Genomic DNA, 14,856 nt, shown 5'->3' on the forward strand with positions numbered 1-14,856 from the left:
ATCGCTTGAACCTAGGAGGCAGAGGTTGCAGTGAGCTGAGACTGTGCCACTGCACTCCAGCCTGGGCAACACAGTGAGACTCCACCTCAAAAAAAAACAACGAAAAAGAGTGTTGAGGCACCCTCCTCTTCCAGTTGATCAGGCCGGTGCTATTTAGACTAAAAGAGGACACTCTGCAGCCGGATGATCTGGTTCTCACTCCATCATGTCCAAACCTGCGACGGAGCCACAGGAGAGTGACTCAACCCCTCCGTGCCTCAGTTTCCCCATCTGTGAGGGGTCTTGTCCCCTCAAAGGGTTGTTGGCAGGTTAAATAAGTTAGCACATGGAAGCCCTTAGCACAATGCCCAGCACATAATGAGCACCTTATGTTTGCTCTTCTCGTTGTTGGAGCTGTCCCAGGGCCTCCCTGATATCAAGCAGGTTGACATGGGGCGATCTGGCCTCGGGGGGGGCTGCAGCCCAGGAGGGAATGCCTCAGGCACCCAGGCCTGGAGGTCACCCTGAGGAGCCCTGTAATCAGCTGTCGTCGGGCAGTTCCGCTCCACCCCCCGCCCTCCTCAGGTATATCAGGGCTGGTCCAGGCCCAGGCTCTGTCGTGTGAGAGTGCAGGCACCGCGCACCATGGGGAAGGCCGTGAGTGGGGCTCAGGGGTCTGGGGTGCGGTGGGGACAGGGGTTCCAGTGGGATTTGAGGCCTCCCTCCCTCTATGCCATCCATCCCCAGGAGAACTATGAGCTCTACTCGGTGGAGCTGGGCCCTGGCCCCGGAGGGGACATGGCCGCCAAGATGAGCAAGAAGAAGAAGGCGGGCGGCGGGGGTGGCAAGAGGAAGGAGAAGCTGGAGAACATGAAGAAGGAGATGGAGATTGTGAGCTCCTGCTGGGGAGGGGCGGCAGCTGGGGGGTGGGCTGGGAACCGAGCAGTGGGTGGGGAGGGGGCTAGGAGAGCCCAGAGCAAGCACCCTGCCCCACCCCACCACACAGAACGACCACCAGCTGTCAGTGGCGGAGCTGGAACAGAAATACCAGACCAGTGCCACCAAGGTGAGCTGGAGACTGGGAGCTAGCAGAGAGGAGACGGGGAGAGAGGGAGGGAGAGGGAGATGGAAGAAGGGAGATGGAGAGAGGGGGGAGAGAGACAGGGAGAAAGGGAGGGGGAGAGAGAGAGGGAGAATGAGAGAGGGAGAGAGGGAGATGGAGAGAGGCAGGGAGAGGGAGAGAGGGGAAGATATGGAGAAATGGACAGAGAGAGGGAGAGGAGAGAGGGAGAGAGAGAGGGAAGGAGGGAAGGAGAGAAGGAGGGAGAAGGAGAGAGGGAGGGAGGGAGATAGCATTAGAGAGAAAGGGCTAGACACAGAGATGGAGAGAGGAATAGGTGAAAAGAGACAGCAAGACAGAGAAATCAGACAGATACAGAGAGAGCAGCAGGAGAGACACAGAAAGGTGAGTGAGGAGAGAGAGACAAAGGGAGAGATGAAGGAGGGAGGGAGAGATGGCGCAGGGGCAGGGGCAGGAATCAAGAGACAAAGAGAGATGAGAAGGGGCAGGACAGAACGATCTGGGGAAAGGAAACCGAGGCGGGGGCTTCCCGCAGGGTGTGCATGTGGAGGAAAGCCCCCAGAACCACCTAGTCCTGCCCCTCTGTGTCAGGGCCTGTCTGCCAGCCTGGCTGCCGAGCTGCTGCTGCGGGATGGGCCCAACGCGCTGCGGCCGCCACGGGGCACCCCAGAGTACATCAAGTTCGCGAGGCAGCTGGCCGGGGGCCTGCAGTGCCTCATGTGGGTGGCCGCCGCCATCTGCCTCATCGCCTTTGCCATCCAGGCCAGCGAGGGGGACCTCACCACCGATGACAACGTGAGTAGTGATGCAGGGACAGCCTCGGGACATGGGGACCTGGGGATGGAGGACACTGAGCATGGGACTCAGGATAAGAGGGGCAGAGAATGGCGATACAGAAACACGAAAGGCAGTCTCAAGACAGGAGTCATGGGGGGTGGAGGACATTGGGATATGGATGGGGCCGACACAAGGACACAGGACTCAGGGACACTGGGGTGAGTCTCGGGTATGGGGACATGGGTGGGGGTATAAAGAGTATGGCAATGTGATACGTAAGAGATGGGACTTGGAGGCTGGGCTCGGTGGCTCATGCCTGTAATCCCAGCACTTTGAGAAACTGAGGCAGATGGATCACTAGGTCAGGAGTTCGAGACCAGCCTGGCCAACATGGTGAAATGCCATCTGTACTAAAAATGCAAAAATTAACCAGGCATGGTGGCGGGCACCGCTACTCGGGAGGCTGAGGCAGGAGAATCATTTGAACCCAGGAGGTGGAGGTTGCAGTGAGGCAAGACCATGCCACTGCATACTAGCCTGGGCAGCACAGCAAGACTCTGCCTCAAAAAAAAAAAAAAAAAAAGAGAGAGAGAGAGATGAGACTTGGGAAACAGGACACGCAGACACAGGACAGACTGGGGTGTGGGGAACAGGGGACCCTAGGACTCAGACACGGGAAACCAGGGCAGGGACACAAGCCTCCAGACATAGCACATGGAGAGACACAAAACATGAGACATAGAAGCACAGAGACAGAGAGGAAATGGAGACGCAGGGCCATGGACACTGGACACATGGCAGAGGTCAGGGCAAGGGACATGGGTACTCAGGGACACATGACATCGGACAGAGGCTCGAAAAGCCACAGCCACCGGACACAGGATGGGGACTCAGAGATACGCAGACATGGGAGAAACAGAACACAGTGATCGGGGAGCTGGAACATGGGGGCCACGGCTCCAGAGGACAGAGACCATGACGCACAAGGTCTGCGGCACATACAGGGACGGGGATGTGAGGACGCAGGGACGAGGGGACACAGAGGGTGGCCGCAGATTATGGAAAACCCAGGATGTGAAACTGGAGACACAGGGAATACAGGCCATGGGGACAGCAGGAGGTGTGGGACAGTGGACATGGGGAATGCAAGGCTTGGGGACACAGGAGAAGGGAATGTGTCAGACCAAGGCACACAGTGACTTGGGGCACAAGTCACAGATATGGGGACTTGGAAGACTGAGGATTCAGGGTGTTGGAAATAGATGCTGGAAATAGATGCTCGGTGCTGCAAAGAAAAATTAGCACTGAGACAAAGGATCTCTCAGCAATGCAGTTTTTACTTCCTGGACTGCAGGAAGGGCACTCACGATCCTTTGTCTCAGTGCTAATTTTTCTTTGCGGCACTGAGCATCTATTTCCAGCATCTATTCCAGCAAGGGCCAGAGGATGTGAAATATACACAGGAACACAAGACACTGAGAAGACAGGGCAGGCGAGTGTGGGGTATGAGGGACATGGAGAGGGGGCCACAGGCCACAGGGAATGGTGCATGGAGTTTCCTAGTAGGTGGGGAAAACCGTGGAGGTGACCCCAAGAACACCAGGGCACCAGGGAGCGGGGGGGGCGGTCTCAGGCAGGCAGCTTCCAGCCTCTCCGACTAACCCCAGCCCTGTCCCTGTCCCCAGCTGTACCTGGCAATTGCTCTCATCGCTGTAGTTGTTGTCACCGGCTGCTTTGGCTACTACCAGGAATTCAAGAGCACCAACATCATCGCCAGCTTCAAGAACCTTGTGCCACAGGTGGGTTCCTCAGCACCCAGCCACTCCAGATCCCAGAGACCCCTAACCTCTCCAGGAGGCTCCTGCAGCCTCCTCCCATCAGGCCCAACCTGCCCCCCATCTGTGGCCTCCATCTCTCCTCATGGGTCCCCAATTCTCCCCACCCTCTACCTCCCCACATGCAGCAACTCCCACCTCCCCCACCCCCCCATCTACCTAAACTCTTGCCCCGCAGCAAGCCACTGTCATCCGAGATGGAGACAAGTTCCAGATCAATGCTGACCAGCTGGTGGTGGGTGACCTGGTGGAGATGAAAGGCGGGGACAGAGTGCCCGCTGACATCCGCATCCTGGCGGCCCAGGGCTGCAAGGTGGACAACTCCTCACTGACGGGGGAGTCTGAGCCGCAGACCCGCTCACCCGAGTGCACACACGAGAGCCCCCTGGAGACCCGCAACATCGCCTTCTTCTCCACCATGTGCCTTGAGGGTCTGTGATGCCCCCGCCTGCCTGCCCAGTAACCACTGCCTCCACTGGCCCCTCTCCTGCTACCTTCTAGAACAGGGAGCTTCTGCTTCGTTGCCTTCCCCCGCATGACTGCCACCTCCCCAGGATACGCTGTCTCTCTGTCTCCCACTGTCGTTACCCTCTCCCCAGGTCACACCCTCTGCTGGTGGTGACTGGTTCTCCCTCAGCTCACAGAGCAGCGCACACCCCACTGCCCCCCTCATCCCTGAGATACCCTTTCGCCCCTGCAGGCACAGCGCAGGGCCTGGTGGTGAACACGGGTGACCGCACCATCATTGGGCGCATCGCGTCGCTGGCGTCGGGGGTGGAAAACGAGAAGACACCCATTGCTATCGAGATTGAGCATTTTGTGGACATCATCGCAGGCCTGGCCATACTCTTTGGTGCCACATTTTTTATCGTGGCCATGTGCATTGGCTACACCTTCCTGCGGGCGATGGTCTTCTTCATGGCCATCGTGGTGGCCTACGTGCCTGAGGGGCTGCTGGCCACTGTCACAGTGAGTGGGGGCAGGCAGGGGCGCAGGGAGCTGAGGGGACTGCCAAGCCATCTGCTCTTTCCTCCATGCTTCCCCATCATGTCCCTGCCTGTCCATCCATCCACTCCACTCCTGTCAACCCTCCCATCTTCCCATCAACCACCCATTGAGCAAGTGCTTCCTGAGGCGACCCTGGGCCATGTCCTGTGCCTCACATCGAGGGCGCAGAGATGCTGAGGCTGGCAGGGTCCTTGACCAGAGGAGGCTGAGGTCCTGTGCGGGCAGCCAGCATGTCACCCAGCCTTCCACAATCAGCACCCAGCCCCAGACTAGCCATGAAGGAGTCACGGGGAAGGTTCCTTTTCTCATTTTGGTTGTGTGATGAGAATTTTCAGCACCTCGGCTAGGACACAGTATCTGGGCAGACTGGGGAAGGAGTCCCAAACAAAGCACAGGCCGAACAAAAGCTGGGGGCAAGAAAACACCTGCTTTTTGCAGAAGCAAGTTGCACACGCAGCCCCGCAGCTAGGGTAAAGCCTTCCCGGTGCTGTGAGGCTGGGAAGAGGGCTGGAAGCAAGGGTGGTCCCCAATCTATGGTGCTCACCCCTTCCCCAGGTCTGCCTCTCCCTGACAGCCAAGCGCCTGGCCAGTAAGAACTGCGTGGTCAAGAACCTGGAGGCGGTGGAGACATTGGGCTCCACCTCAGTGATCTGCTCGGACAAGACAGGGACGCTCACTCAGAACCGCATGACTGTGTCCCATCTGTGGTTTGACAACCACATCCACACAGCTGACACCACGGAAGACCAGTCAGGTGTGGGGAAGGGAGGGCACAGGCGCCAGGGCAGGATCTGGTGGATGGTGGATGGTGGAGATCTGAAGGGGGCTGGGGAGGTAGGGAGGGCTTTGTATGATGGGGGCGCGACTCGGCTCGAGGTCTCAAAGGAGACTCGCTACTGGGTCTAGAGGGAAGGCTCATCCAGGGGTTGGGTCCCTCAGGGTTGGGTGTACCCCAATCCCACCTAGGTCTGGGGAAGGGTCCCCAGACTTGAGCCTAGGAGGTGGGGTCTTGGTTCTGGTCCGGGAGAGCTGCGGTGCGGTACCCAGCCTGGACGCCTGGTCTGCAGGGCAGACGTTTGACCAGTCCTCGGAGACGTGGCGGGCGCTGTGCCGGGTGCTCACCCTGTGCAACCGCGCCGCCTTCAAGTCCGGCCAGGACGCAGTGCCCGTGCCCAAGGTGAGAGCCGCGGGACCTCCAGGGAATACCGGGAGCCTGGTGCAGCCGGGTTCGCCCCTGACACCGGCCCCCTCTCCCAGCGCATCGTGATCGGAGACGCGTCGGAGACGGCGCTGCTGAAGTTCTCAGAGCTGACGCTGGGCAACGCCATGGGCTACCGCGACCGCTTCCCAAAAGTCTGCGAGATCCCCTTCAACTCCACCAACAAGTTCCAGGTGCGCAGCCGGCCCCGTCCACGGCCTGGTCCCGCCCACCTCGGGCCCCGCCCACCTCGGGCCCCGCCCCAGGCCCCACCCATATCAGGTACCCCCAGTCTCCTTTCCGCAGCCAAACCCCAACCTCATCTCCCGCTTTGCCTACGGCCCCGCCCACCACCCAGCCCCGCCCACAGTCTCTGGGCAAGACTCTGCATGGGGAGCGTCTCGCTCTCCAAATCCTGCCCCAGACCCCACATCTGTGCCTAGTCCTGCCTTAACGCTCACCCTGTATCTAGTACCCACCCTACAAGGTCTCCATCTTCCACCTTCACCCGTCCCCGCAGCTCTCAGGCCCCAACACCGCGCTCTCGGCCCCGCCTCTGCCCCCGCCCACAGCATCGCCCCTCCACTCCCATAGCTGTCCATCCACACGCTGGAGGACCCGCGGGACCCGCGACACTTGCTGGTGATGAAGGGCGCCCCCGAGCGCGTGCTGGAGCGCTGCAGCTCCATCCTCATCAAGGGCCAGGAGCTGCCTCTGGATGAGCAGTGGCGTGAGGCCTTCCAGACAGCCTACCTCAGCCTGGGAGGCCTGGGCGAACGCGTGCTCGGTGAGACCCCTGGGCAGGGCAGGAGGCTCCAGGTGCGAGGAGGAGCTAGCGCACTTTGCCACCCCTCCCCGCACAGCCCTTACGGTCCTCATCACTGGCTGCCGGGTGATCTGTCGCAGTCCACAGCCTCACCCCTGACTTTCCCTGTACCAGTCCCGAACCCTGTCTGTCCTCACCTGGACTTTTCATCCTTATCCTGACGTCTCCCAATTTTTGTCCCGAAACCTTAAATTTCCCTGCCTGTACCCTAGAAAGCAGATCCGTGGTCTAATTCTGGGTCTTTTACTTGCTGTGTGACCTCTGGTAAGAAATGTCCCCTCTCTGAGCCTCAGTTTCCTCATCTGTAGGATGAGGATGGGCCTCACAGGGTGGTTGTGAGGGTAGATTCAGACAATGCAAGTGAAGGGGTCAGCACAGGGTCAGGTATCCATAGGTATTTGGCGCAAAGGGCCTGGTTATTTTACTCATTTCCTGGCCCTGCTAAGGAAGGGTCTGCCTAGGGCTCCTCCCTGACTTCCCTGTTTCCGACCAGGTTTCTGCCAGCTCTACCTGAATGAGAAGGACTACCCGCCTGGCTATGCCTTTGACGTGGAGGCTATGAACTTCCCATCTAGTGGCCTCTGCTTTGCTGGACTTGTATCCATGATTGACCCACCCCGGGCCACCGTCCCCGATGCTGTGCTCAAGTGTCGCACAGCAGGCATCCGGGTATGCCACTGTGGGGAGGAACAGGTGGGGTGAGGACAGAGGATGGCAGCAGCATTTGTGGATGAGGAACCCCATGACAAACCCACCTGAAAGTGGCTTGAACCAAAATACGTTGGTTTATGATACTGAAAAACTCTGGGGAATTAAGCTTCAGGTATAGCTGGATCCAGGAGCTCAGTGTCATTAGGAATTTGTCTTTCTCCATGTCTCAGCTCTGCTGTTCTCTCTGCTGGCTTTATTTGCAAGCACTCCCTCCACTTGCGGACACACACACCCCTGCTCTAGCAGCTTGAACTTAACTCCCACCTGTTTAGCCACCTCACCAAAAAATATTATCTTTTGCACTAGTGCCAGATTGGGTCACTCATTCATCTCTAAGCCAGTCACTGTGGCTGGAAGATGGAACAACTTGATTGGCCAGGTCTGGGCTTACTTGCCCAGTCTTAGCCAGGGACCTCACTGCAACTGATGGTCTAGGGGAGAGGAGCGGCTCCCCAAACTCAAAACAAAGGTGGGGAAGTCATGGCCAGGCAGGCAATGCCCAAGCCCTTACTCTGTCTCTAAGGCCTTGTTAGATCTGGGCCTTTCTAAGTTTGTTCCTTAGCCCTGTTTCCTTGTTCACTCCTCTGTGGTCATGCTGTCCTCCCTGCTGTTCCTCCAACAGTTCAGGCCTGTCCTCAACTCTGGGCCTTTGCACCTGCTGTTCCCTCTGCCAGGAGCACTCTTCCCCCAGCTTTCCATATGGCCAATTCTCTCACCTCTTTCAAGTATCTGCTCAGATGTCACCTTCTCAATGAGCCCTTCCCTGGGCACACTTAAAATAGAGTCACTATTGCCTCCACCAAGCTTAATATGTGTTTTCTACCTTCTAACATACTATATAATTCATTATTTTTTGTCACCGCCACTGGAATGCTAGCTCCTCAAGGACAGGGATTTTCATCTCTTTTGTCTCCACTATATCCCAGGCGTGTAGCAGGTGGTCACACTTGGTCAAATAAATGAACATGTGTATCAGCAGATGTCTCCCAGGGAGGACAGGGAGATGGGGCTGATCTGAAGGGGTCAGGGATCTGCTGATTCCCCCTACAGGTGATCATGGTGACAGGTGACCACCCCATCACTGCCAAGGCCATTGCAGCCAGTGTGGGCATCATCTCGGAAGGCAGCGAGACAGTGGAGGACATCGCTGCCCGCCTCCGTGTGCCCGTGGACCAGGTTAATCGCAAGTAAGCCCCCCCCCAGGCCTCCCTGTGGTTCTCCCCACACATGGCACAGACTGAGGTCCCAGCAAGGTCCTTCCATCTCCTCCCCAGGGACGCCCGTGCCTGCGTGATCAATGGCATGCAGCTGAAGGACATGGACCCGTCGGAGCTGGTTGAGGCCCTGCGCACCCACCCTGAGATGGTGTTTGCACGCACCAGCCCCCAGCAGAAGCTGGTAATCGTGGAGAGCTGCCAGCGGCTGGTAAGCCCTGCCGATGAGGGCGGGCAGGTGGGCAGACAGGCAGGGCTGGTCCTGGGCCGACCTCTCACTGACCACCTGCTCACCCACCTGCACCCACTGCCTGCAGGGTGCCATTGTGGCCGTCACGGGGGATGGTGTGAATGACTCCCCAGCCCTGAAGAAGGCAGACATCGGAGTAGCCATGGGCATCGCTGGCTCGGATGCTGCCAAAAATGCAGCCGACATGATCCTGCTGGATGACAACTTCGCCTCAATTGTGACAGGCGTGGAGCAGGGTCCGTGCCAGGCCAAGGAGGGGGCAGGAGTGTGGGCACAGGATAGAGAGGGCTGTGAGGAGGCTGAGGTGCCCTCCCTACCCCACAGGCCGACTGATCTTCGACAACCTGAAGAAGTCCATCGCCTACACATTGACCAAGAACATCCCGGAGCTGACGCCCTACCTCATCTACATCACCGTCAGCGTGCCCCTGCCCCTCGGGTGCATCACCATCCTCTTCATCGAACTCTGCACTGACATCGTGAGTCCACAGCCCAGGGCCCCCACCCACAGGTGTCCACAGACACTTGCTCGCGGATGGACAGGAGGGACAGAGACTGCCACAGGCACTCTTGGGCACAGAGTGCCAGACAGGACCTGTGTGTTCAATGACAGCCACTGCAGAACACATGAGTGGCAGGCAGGTGGACAGGCCTACGTGGACAGATCTACAGCCATGCACACACTCAGGTCGGCCCGGGCTGACCCATGCACACACAGGGACTCAGATACGGGTACTCAGACAGAGATGTAAACAGAACGGGTATCTGGCCAGATTTGAATCACAGACACATGACCCTCAACAGACATGGACAAATAAACACCCTTAGATAGACCCCACAAGACACAGATGGAAAAGAGCCACAGATACAGCCACGAAGGCAGCCAGCTCCACCTCCTGGGTTCAAGCAATTCTCCTGCCTCAGCCTCCTGAGCAGCTGGGATTACAGGCACCCGCCATCAAGCCCGGCTAATTTTTGTACTCATAGTAAAAACGCAGTTTTGCCATGTTGGCCAGGCTGGTCTTGAACTCCTGACCTCAGGTGATTCTCCTTCCTCGGCCTCCCAAAGTGCTGGGATTACAGGCATGAGCCACCGTGCCTGGCCAAAAAGCAGATGTTTTATGAAGATGGACACCAAGATGCTAACACCCAGGCTGTCCAGGCTGGTGTGGCTGTGCCGTCCCTGCAGGTCCTACCTCCTCAGTCCTGTTCCTGCCCACAAGAGGGGGAAGGGGGACCTGGAGTGGAGGGGCCAGGGGCCCAGGAAAACCCTCAGTCCCAGTTCCTTCCACTCCTGGCCAGTTCCCATCTGTGTCCCTGGCATACGAAAAGGCCGAGAGTGACATCATGCACCTGCGTCCACGCAACCCGAAGCGCGACAGATTGGTCAACGAGCCCCTGGCTGCCTACTCCTACTTCCAGATTGGTGGGTGCCCATGGACTGGGGAGCCTGAGGGGCTCTGTGCTGGGCTGCTCTCCTGCTCCAGGCCCTGCCTTGGGCTCCGGCTGTTTCTGGACCTCAGTGTCTGCATTTGGTCCTGGGTCTCCATTGCCCTCTGTGTCCCTGTCTGTCTGTGATGGTCTCTCTGGTCCCCCTGTGTCCCTGCTGTCTCTGATCTTGTTCTCCATGACCCTGTCTCTGAGTCATGGCCTATTTGTCATTTTGGGTCCTGGATGTGTCTTTTTCTCTCTGTCGCTGCTTCTGTTTCTGCTGCTCTGTGTCTGTCACTGTTCCTGCGTCCCTGTCTCTCCATGTGCCTTTCTTCCTGGGTCCTTGTCTCTGTGTCCATCTCTGTCTCCCTATGTCCCTGTCTCTGTGTCCACCTCTGTCTCCCTGTGTCCCCTTGCCTCTGTCCAGGTGCCATTCAGTCCTTTGCTGGCTTCACGGACTACTTCACAGCCATGGCCCAGGAAGGCTGGTTCCCACTGCTGTGCGTGGGGCTGCGGCCGCAATGGGAGGACCACCACCTGCAAGACCTGCAGGACAGCTACGGCCAGGAGTGGGTGAGCCCCGCCCTGCCCACCCCATCTCTGGGGTCTCTCCTTCCCAGGGCCACTTGCCTTGTGTGCGGCCCGCTCACTCCTCCACGTGGGACTGGGTTCAGCCAAAGCATCCTGGACACCCAGACTCCCTGCCAGTTCTGGGGAAAAAGGCCTTTCCCACCAACTGCAGCTCCGAACTCTGGCTTCTGATAATCGCAATTGTAGATGGGTGTCCCTGCCCTGACACTAATGCTCACCTCGAAGGTGGAATCGGCCCCTATCCTGCTACTTTTCCCTCTAGTATCACTCCCACAGGGTATTTGCACATGTGGCCCATTTTAACGAAGGTTTGGAGCACAGTGAGGCTAGATCTGGCTAGCAAAGGTGTTTAGTTCATCTGCAGAGTTCCACACAGACCAGGATATTTCCCTTAAGCATTTACTGATGGTTAAAATAGACATTGAAGCCAGACTGCCTGGACTCACGGTCTGGTACTGCTTCTCACAAGCTGTGTAACCCTGGGCAGGTTGCTTTCCCTCTCTGTGTCTGTTTTCTCACCTGCCAAGTGGAGAGAATACCAGTGTCTACCTCAGTGGTTTTCAGTTTGTTTCCAGACCAGCCACATCAGCATCACCTGGGAACCTGTTTGAAAGGCAAAATTCTCAGGCCCGATCCCAGCCCTCTGGGAGCGCTTGCTGGGATTCTCTTGCATGTTCAAGTTCCAGCACCACTGATTTACCTGCTAGGGTTATCTGGAGGATTAAATGAGCTAATGCACGTGCAACACTGGGTACCTGGAGCAGTTGGCGATCCCTGCAGTTAGCTGGTATTAGAAGGGGTTGTATTGCCACGCATGGTGGCACATGCCTGTAATTCCAGCTACTTGGGAGGCTAAGGCAGGAGAATCCCCGAGCCTGAGATGTGGAGGTTGCAGTGAGCTGAGGTTGTGCCACTGCACTCCAGCCTGGGTGACAGAGCGAGACTCCATCTCAAAAAAAAAAAAAAAAAAAAAGTAGCTGGGTTGAAGAAATGGACTGCATAGTGGCTGCCCCCTTCAAATGGGGCATGTACCCTCTGTTCCCCCAAGGCCCTCCGTGCCTTCCTCACTTATTTTTGCCATCCACCTGGCCCCTGGAGTCACTGGACTTTGCAAATCCCATCTCAGGATTTCAATTTCCCTTTCCCAGGCCCTTCCTATTGGGCGCCTCCCCACTTTCACTATGAGGCAGTCCAGCCCAGCCTACTGTTTTCCCAGCCCTGTCATCCAAGCTCTGCAAGGCTGAGGTTTCCTGGCCCCACAAGTCTGGGGTCCTGTAAACCTGGCAGCCCCTGCCTCTCTCCTTGCCCTCACCCATGAACCTCTGATGCAAGGCAGAGAGTATTGAGGGGTTCGCAGCCCCCGGACCCTATGCCCCAGGGGCTGCAGAGGCTGTCCACAGGCACTCAGGCTGCTTCCGTTTGTCCCTGGCCTGCAGACGTTCGGGCAGCGCCTGTACCAGCAGTACACCTGCTACACCGTGTTCTTCATCAGCATCGAGGTGTGCCAGATTGCCGACGTGCTCATCCGCAAGACGCGCCGCCTCTCTGCCTTCCAACAGGGCTTCTTCAGGTGTCCCTGGCTGGCCCCCTCCTGCCCTCCAGTCCCTGGTCCCAACTCCCATCAGATTCTGACCATGGTTTGGAACAGCTGGCAAACACCAGTGGGTGCTGATGCCAGATGCTGACATGCCCTAACACTTTTCTAACTGACCAATAGTTCCCCCGCGGCCCCTCCACACTTCACTGAAGGGGTGGTGCTGAGAGGCCCAAGCCACTCCATGTTCAGAGTGTAGAACACCTCCCTGCTGCTGCTGACATCAGACCTACTTTGACCCACAGTATCCTAATTTCCGTCAGGTTCCCAGTTCCTAACGGCCTGTCCCATCCTGCCGCCCCACCCCGCAGGAATAAGATCCTGGTGATCGCCATCGTGTTCCAGGTCTGCATCGGCTGCTTCCTGTGCTACTGCCCTGGCATGCCCAACATCTTCAACTTTATGCCCATTCGGTGAGAGGCTGTGAGCGGCGAGCAGAGGGAGGGGGCTGCAGGACACAGGCCTGGGATGGCCTTCACCTTGCCATGTGCCTTCAGGTTCCAGTGGTGGCTGGTCCCCCTGCCCTACGGCATCCTCATCTTCGTCTATGACGAGATCCGGAAGCTTGGAGTTCGCTGTTGCCCAGGAAGTGAGTGTGGAGACTGGGGGTCTGGGGACAGGGCACTGAAATGTTTCGAGCAGCTGCACCCACCTTTGATCCTCAACACGTGGCCTCCAAGCCCTTGACCCTCCATAGCAACCACCACTGATCCATGACCCCCGAGTCCCTGGCTCTGCCTAAGTGGCACCCCCAGCACTGAGTCTCCTTGTTCCCTCTCTCCAAGGCTGGTGGGACCAGGAACTCTACTATTAGAGGGACGACTGCCTTCAAGCATCCCTGCAACTGCCACGGCAGGTGGGGGCAGGGCTCCTGGGACCCTCTGGACAGCCACCAAGACATCTGAGCTACTAAGAGTCCCAGCCCCACCAGTACCTGCTTCTGCAGTCCACGGCACCCCAACCTTGGAAGGACCCTGCCCACTCCCCTTCCCCATCCCCAAGGTTTGCACCTCCTGGAACAACAGTACCTGGGCACAGTCCTCTGAGCTGGCCTCGGGAAAGCCCCCACCTGCGGTGGTGCTGGGGCTCTGACAGGGAGTACAGCTGGCCACTCCTGGAGGGTTTCTGTCCTTAGGACTCCAGTCCAGGCAGGAGGGCTGCCCAGGGGCCCTTCGTTAAAGACACGCTTGTGTCCTGAGACGGTAATAAAACCAGCTCATGCTGACTGTGCGGTATCCAGTGCCAGGCAGTGTCCTCAGCGCCTCCTGTTAGTGACTGTGATCTCCCACAGTCCTACACATGGGGGCTGTTTATTCAGGGCTGTACCTCCAGTGCCTAGAACACAGCCTGGCACATAGTAGGTGCTCAATAAACCTGCCTTGGGGGAAATGATTCCTATTTCTTTGCCCAGGGTCACGGCATCTAAAGGCACGCTGGGCCATGACCACAGGCACCCCTACCACCTCTGGGCTTTCTCTATTCTCCCTCCTGGGGGCTCCCGGACACAAGGGGCCCAAGTCATTTGCACATCAAGCATCCCCCACCCCCCACAGGTGTCTCCCCTCTGAGCCTACCTGCTTGCTCCTCTGTCCCAGCAGTGGCCAGTTCATGACCAACTCCTTGAGGTCCCCTCTTCACACACTTCACCTGAAAGGTTAACCCCTCTGACTGCTGGAGACACCTTCCTCCCCATCCCCCCACCTCCCACCTCTACCGCTCCTTTCCCAGTCCCCTTTGTTCACCTCTCTTCCTTTCTTTTCTTTTCTTTTTTTTTTTTTTTTTTTTTAGAGATGGTGTTTCACCATGTTGGCCAGTCTGGTCTTGAACTCCTGACCTTGTGATCCACCCATCTCAGCCTCCCAAAGTGCTGGGATTACAGGCATGAGCCACCGCGTCCAGCCTCTTTCTCTTTCTTACGGCTTTCTCTGGATAGGGCCTGGGCTTCTCCTTCCTTGTGATCACAGCCCCTCAGCCCCCTGTGGCTTCAGATATCTCTGCAGTGAGACCAGTATCCGAGGTGACCTACACTGGCCTCTGCATCTTCCCCCAAACCTGTACCCATGCACTGACCAAATCTGATAGTCCCACTGTCCCATCAGTGTGGTCCCTTCTCCCTTGGAAACATAGTGAGCCCTGGGGCTTACAAACCCCAAACTCCTGTTATCCGGGAACTCCTTGCTCCTCCCTTATCTGCTGTCGCCCCACAGCGCCCCCTGCTGGTAAATAAATACTGATCACCAACACCCCGGCTTAGCTTCTAGCCATTCCCCCCACTCCACCAGCCCTGCTCCGGTCCAGCCCTGGCCTCCTGGTCTCAGCCTCCCCACTCCAGCCAACAGCCATGCAGAGCTCCCTAAAGCT

The 14,856-nt window shown here is 57.8% G+C and overlaps 1 protein-coding gene across 1 annotated transcript; it reads left to right on the top strand.

Moving 5' to 3' along the window:
- Positions 1 to 624: 624 nt before the first annotated feature.
- On the top strand, positions 625 to 13,880 carry ATP4A (ATPase H+/K+ transporting subunit alpha). Its single transcript, XM_037729823.1, has 22 exons — positions 625 to 636; positions 727 to 807; positions 899 to 1,045; positions 1,652 to 1,855; positions 3,523 to 3,636; positions 3,851 to 4,103; positions 4,373 to 4,641; positions 5,236 to 5,434; positions 5,748 to 5,857; positions 5,938 to 6,072; positions 6,473 to 6,665; positions 7,198 to 7,373; positions 8,466 to 8,602; positions 8,690 to 8,840; positions 8,947 to 9,115; positions 9,204 to 9,358; positions 10,182 to 10,305; positions 10,738 to 10,883; positions 12,338 to 12,471; positions 12,807 to 12,908; positions 12,993 to 13,084; positions 13,281 to 13,880. The coding sequence occupies exons 1-22, from the start codon at positions 625 to 627 to the stop codon at positions 13,307 to 13,309; spliced, it is 3,132 nt and encodes a 1,043-aa protein (XP_037585751.1). The 3' UTR covers positions 13,310 to 13,880.
- The last annotated feature ends 976 nt before the right edge of the window (positions 13,881 to 14,856 follow it).

The sequence above is a fragment of the Cebus imitator genome, unplaced genomic scaffold, assembly GCF_001604975.1.
Source record: "Cebus imitator isolate Cc_AM_T3 unplaced genomic scaffold, Cebus_imitator-1.0 Scaffold318, whole genome shotgun sequence".
Lineage (NCBI taxonomy): Eukaryota > Metazoa > Chordata > Mammalia > Primates > Cebidae > Cebus > Cebus imitator.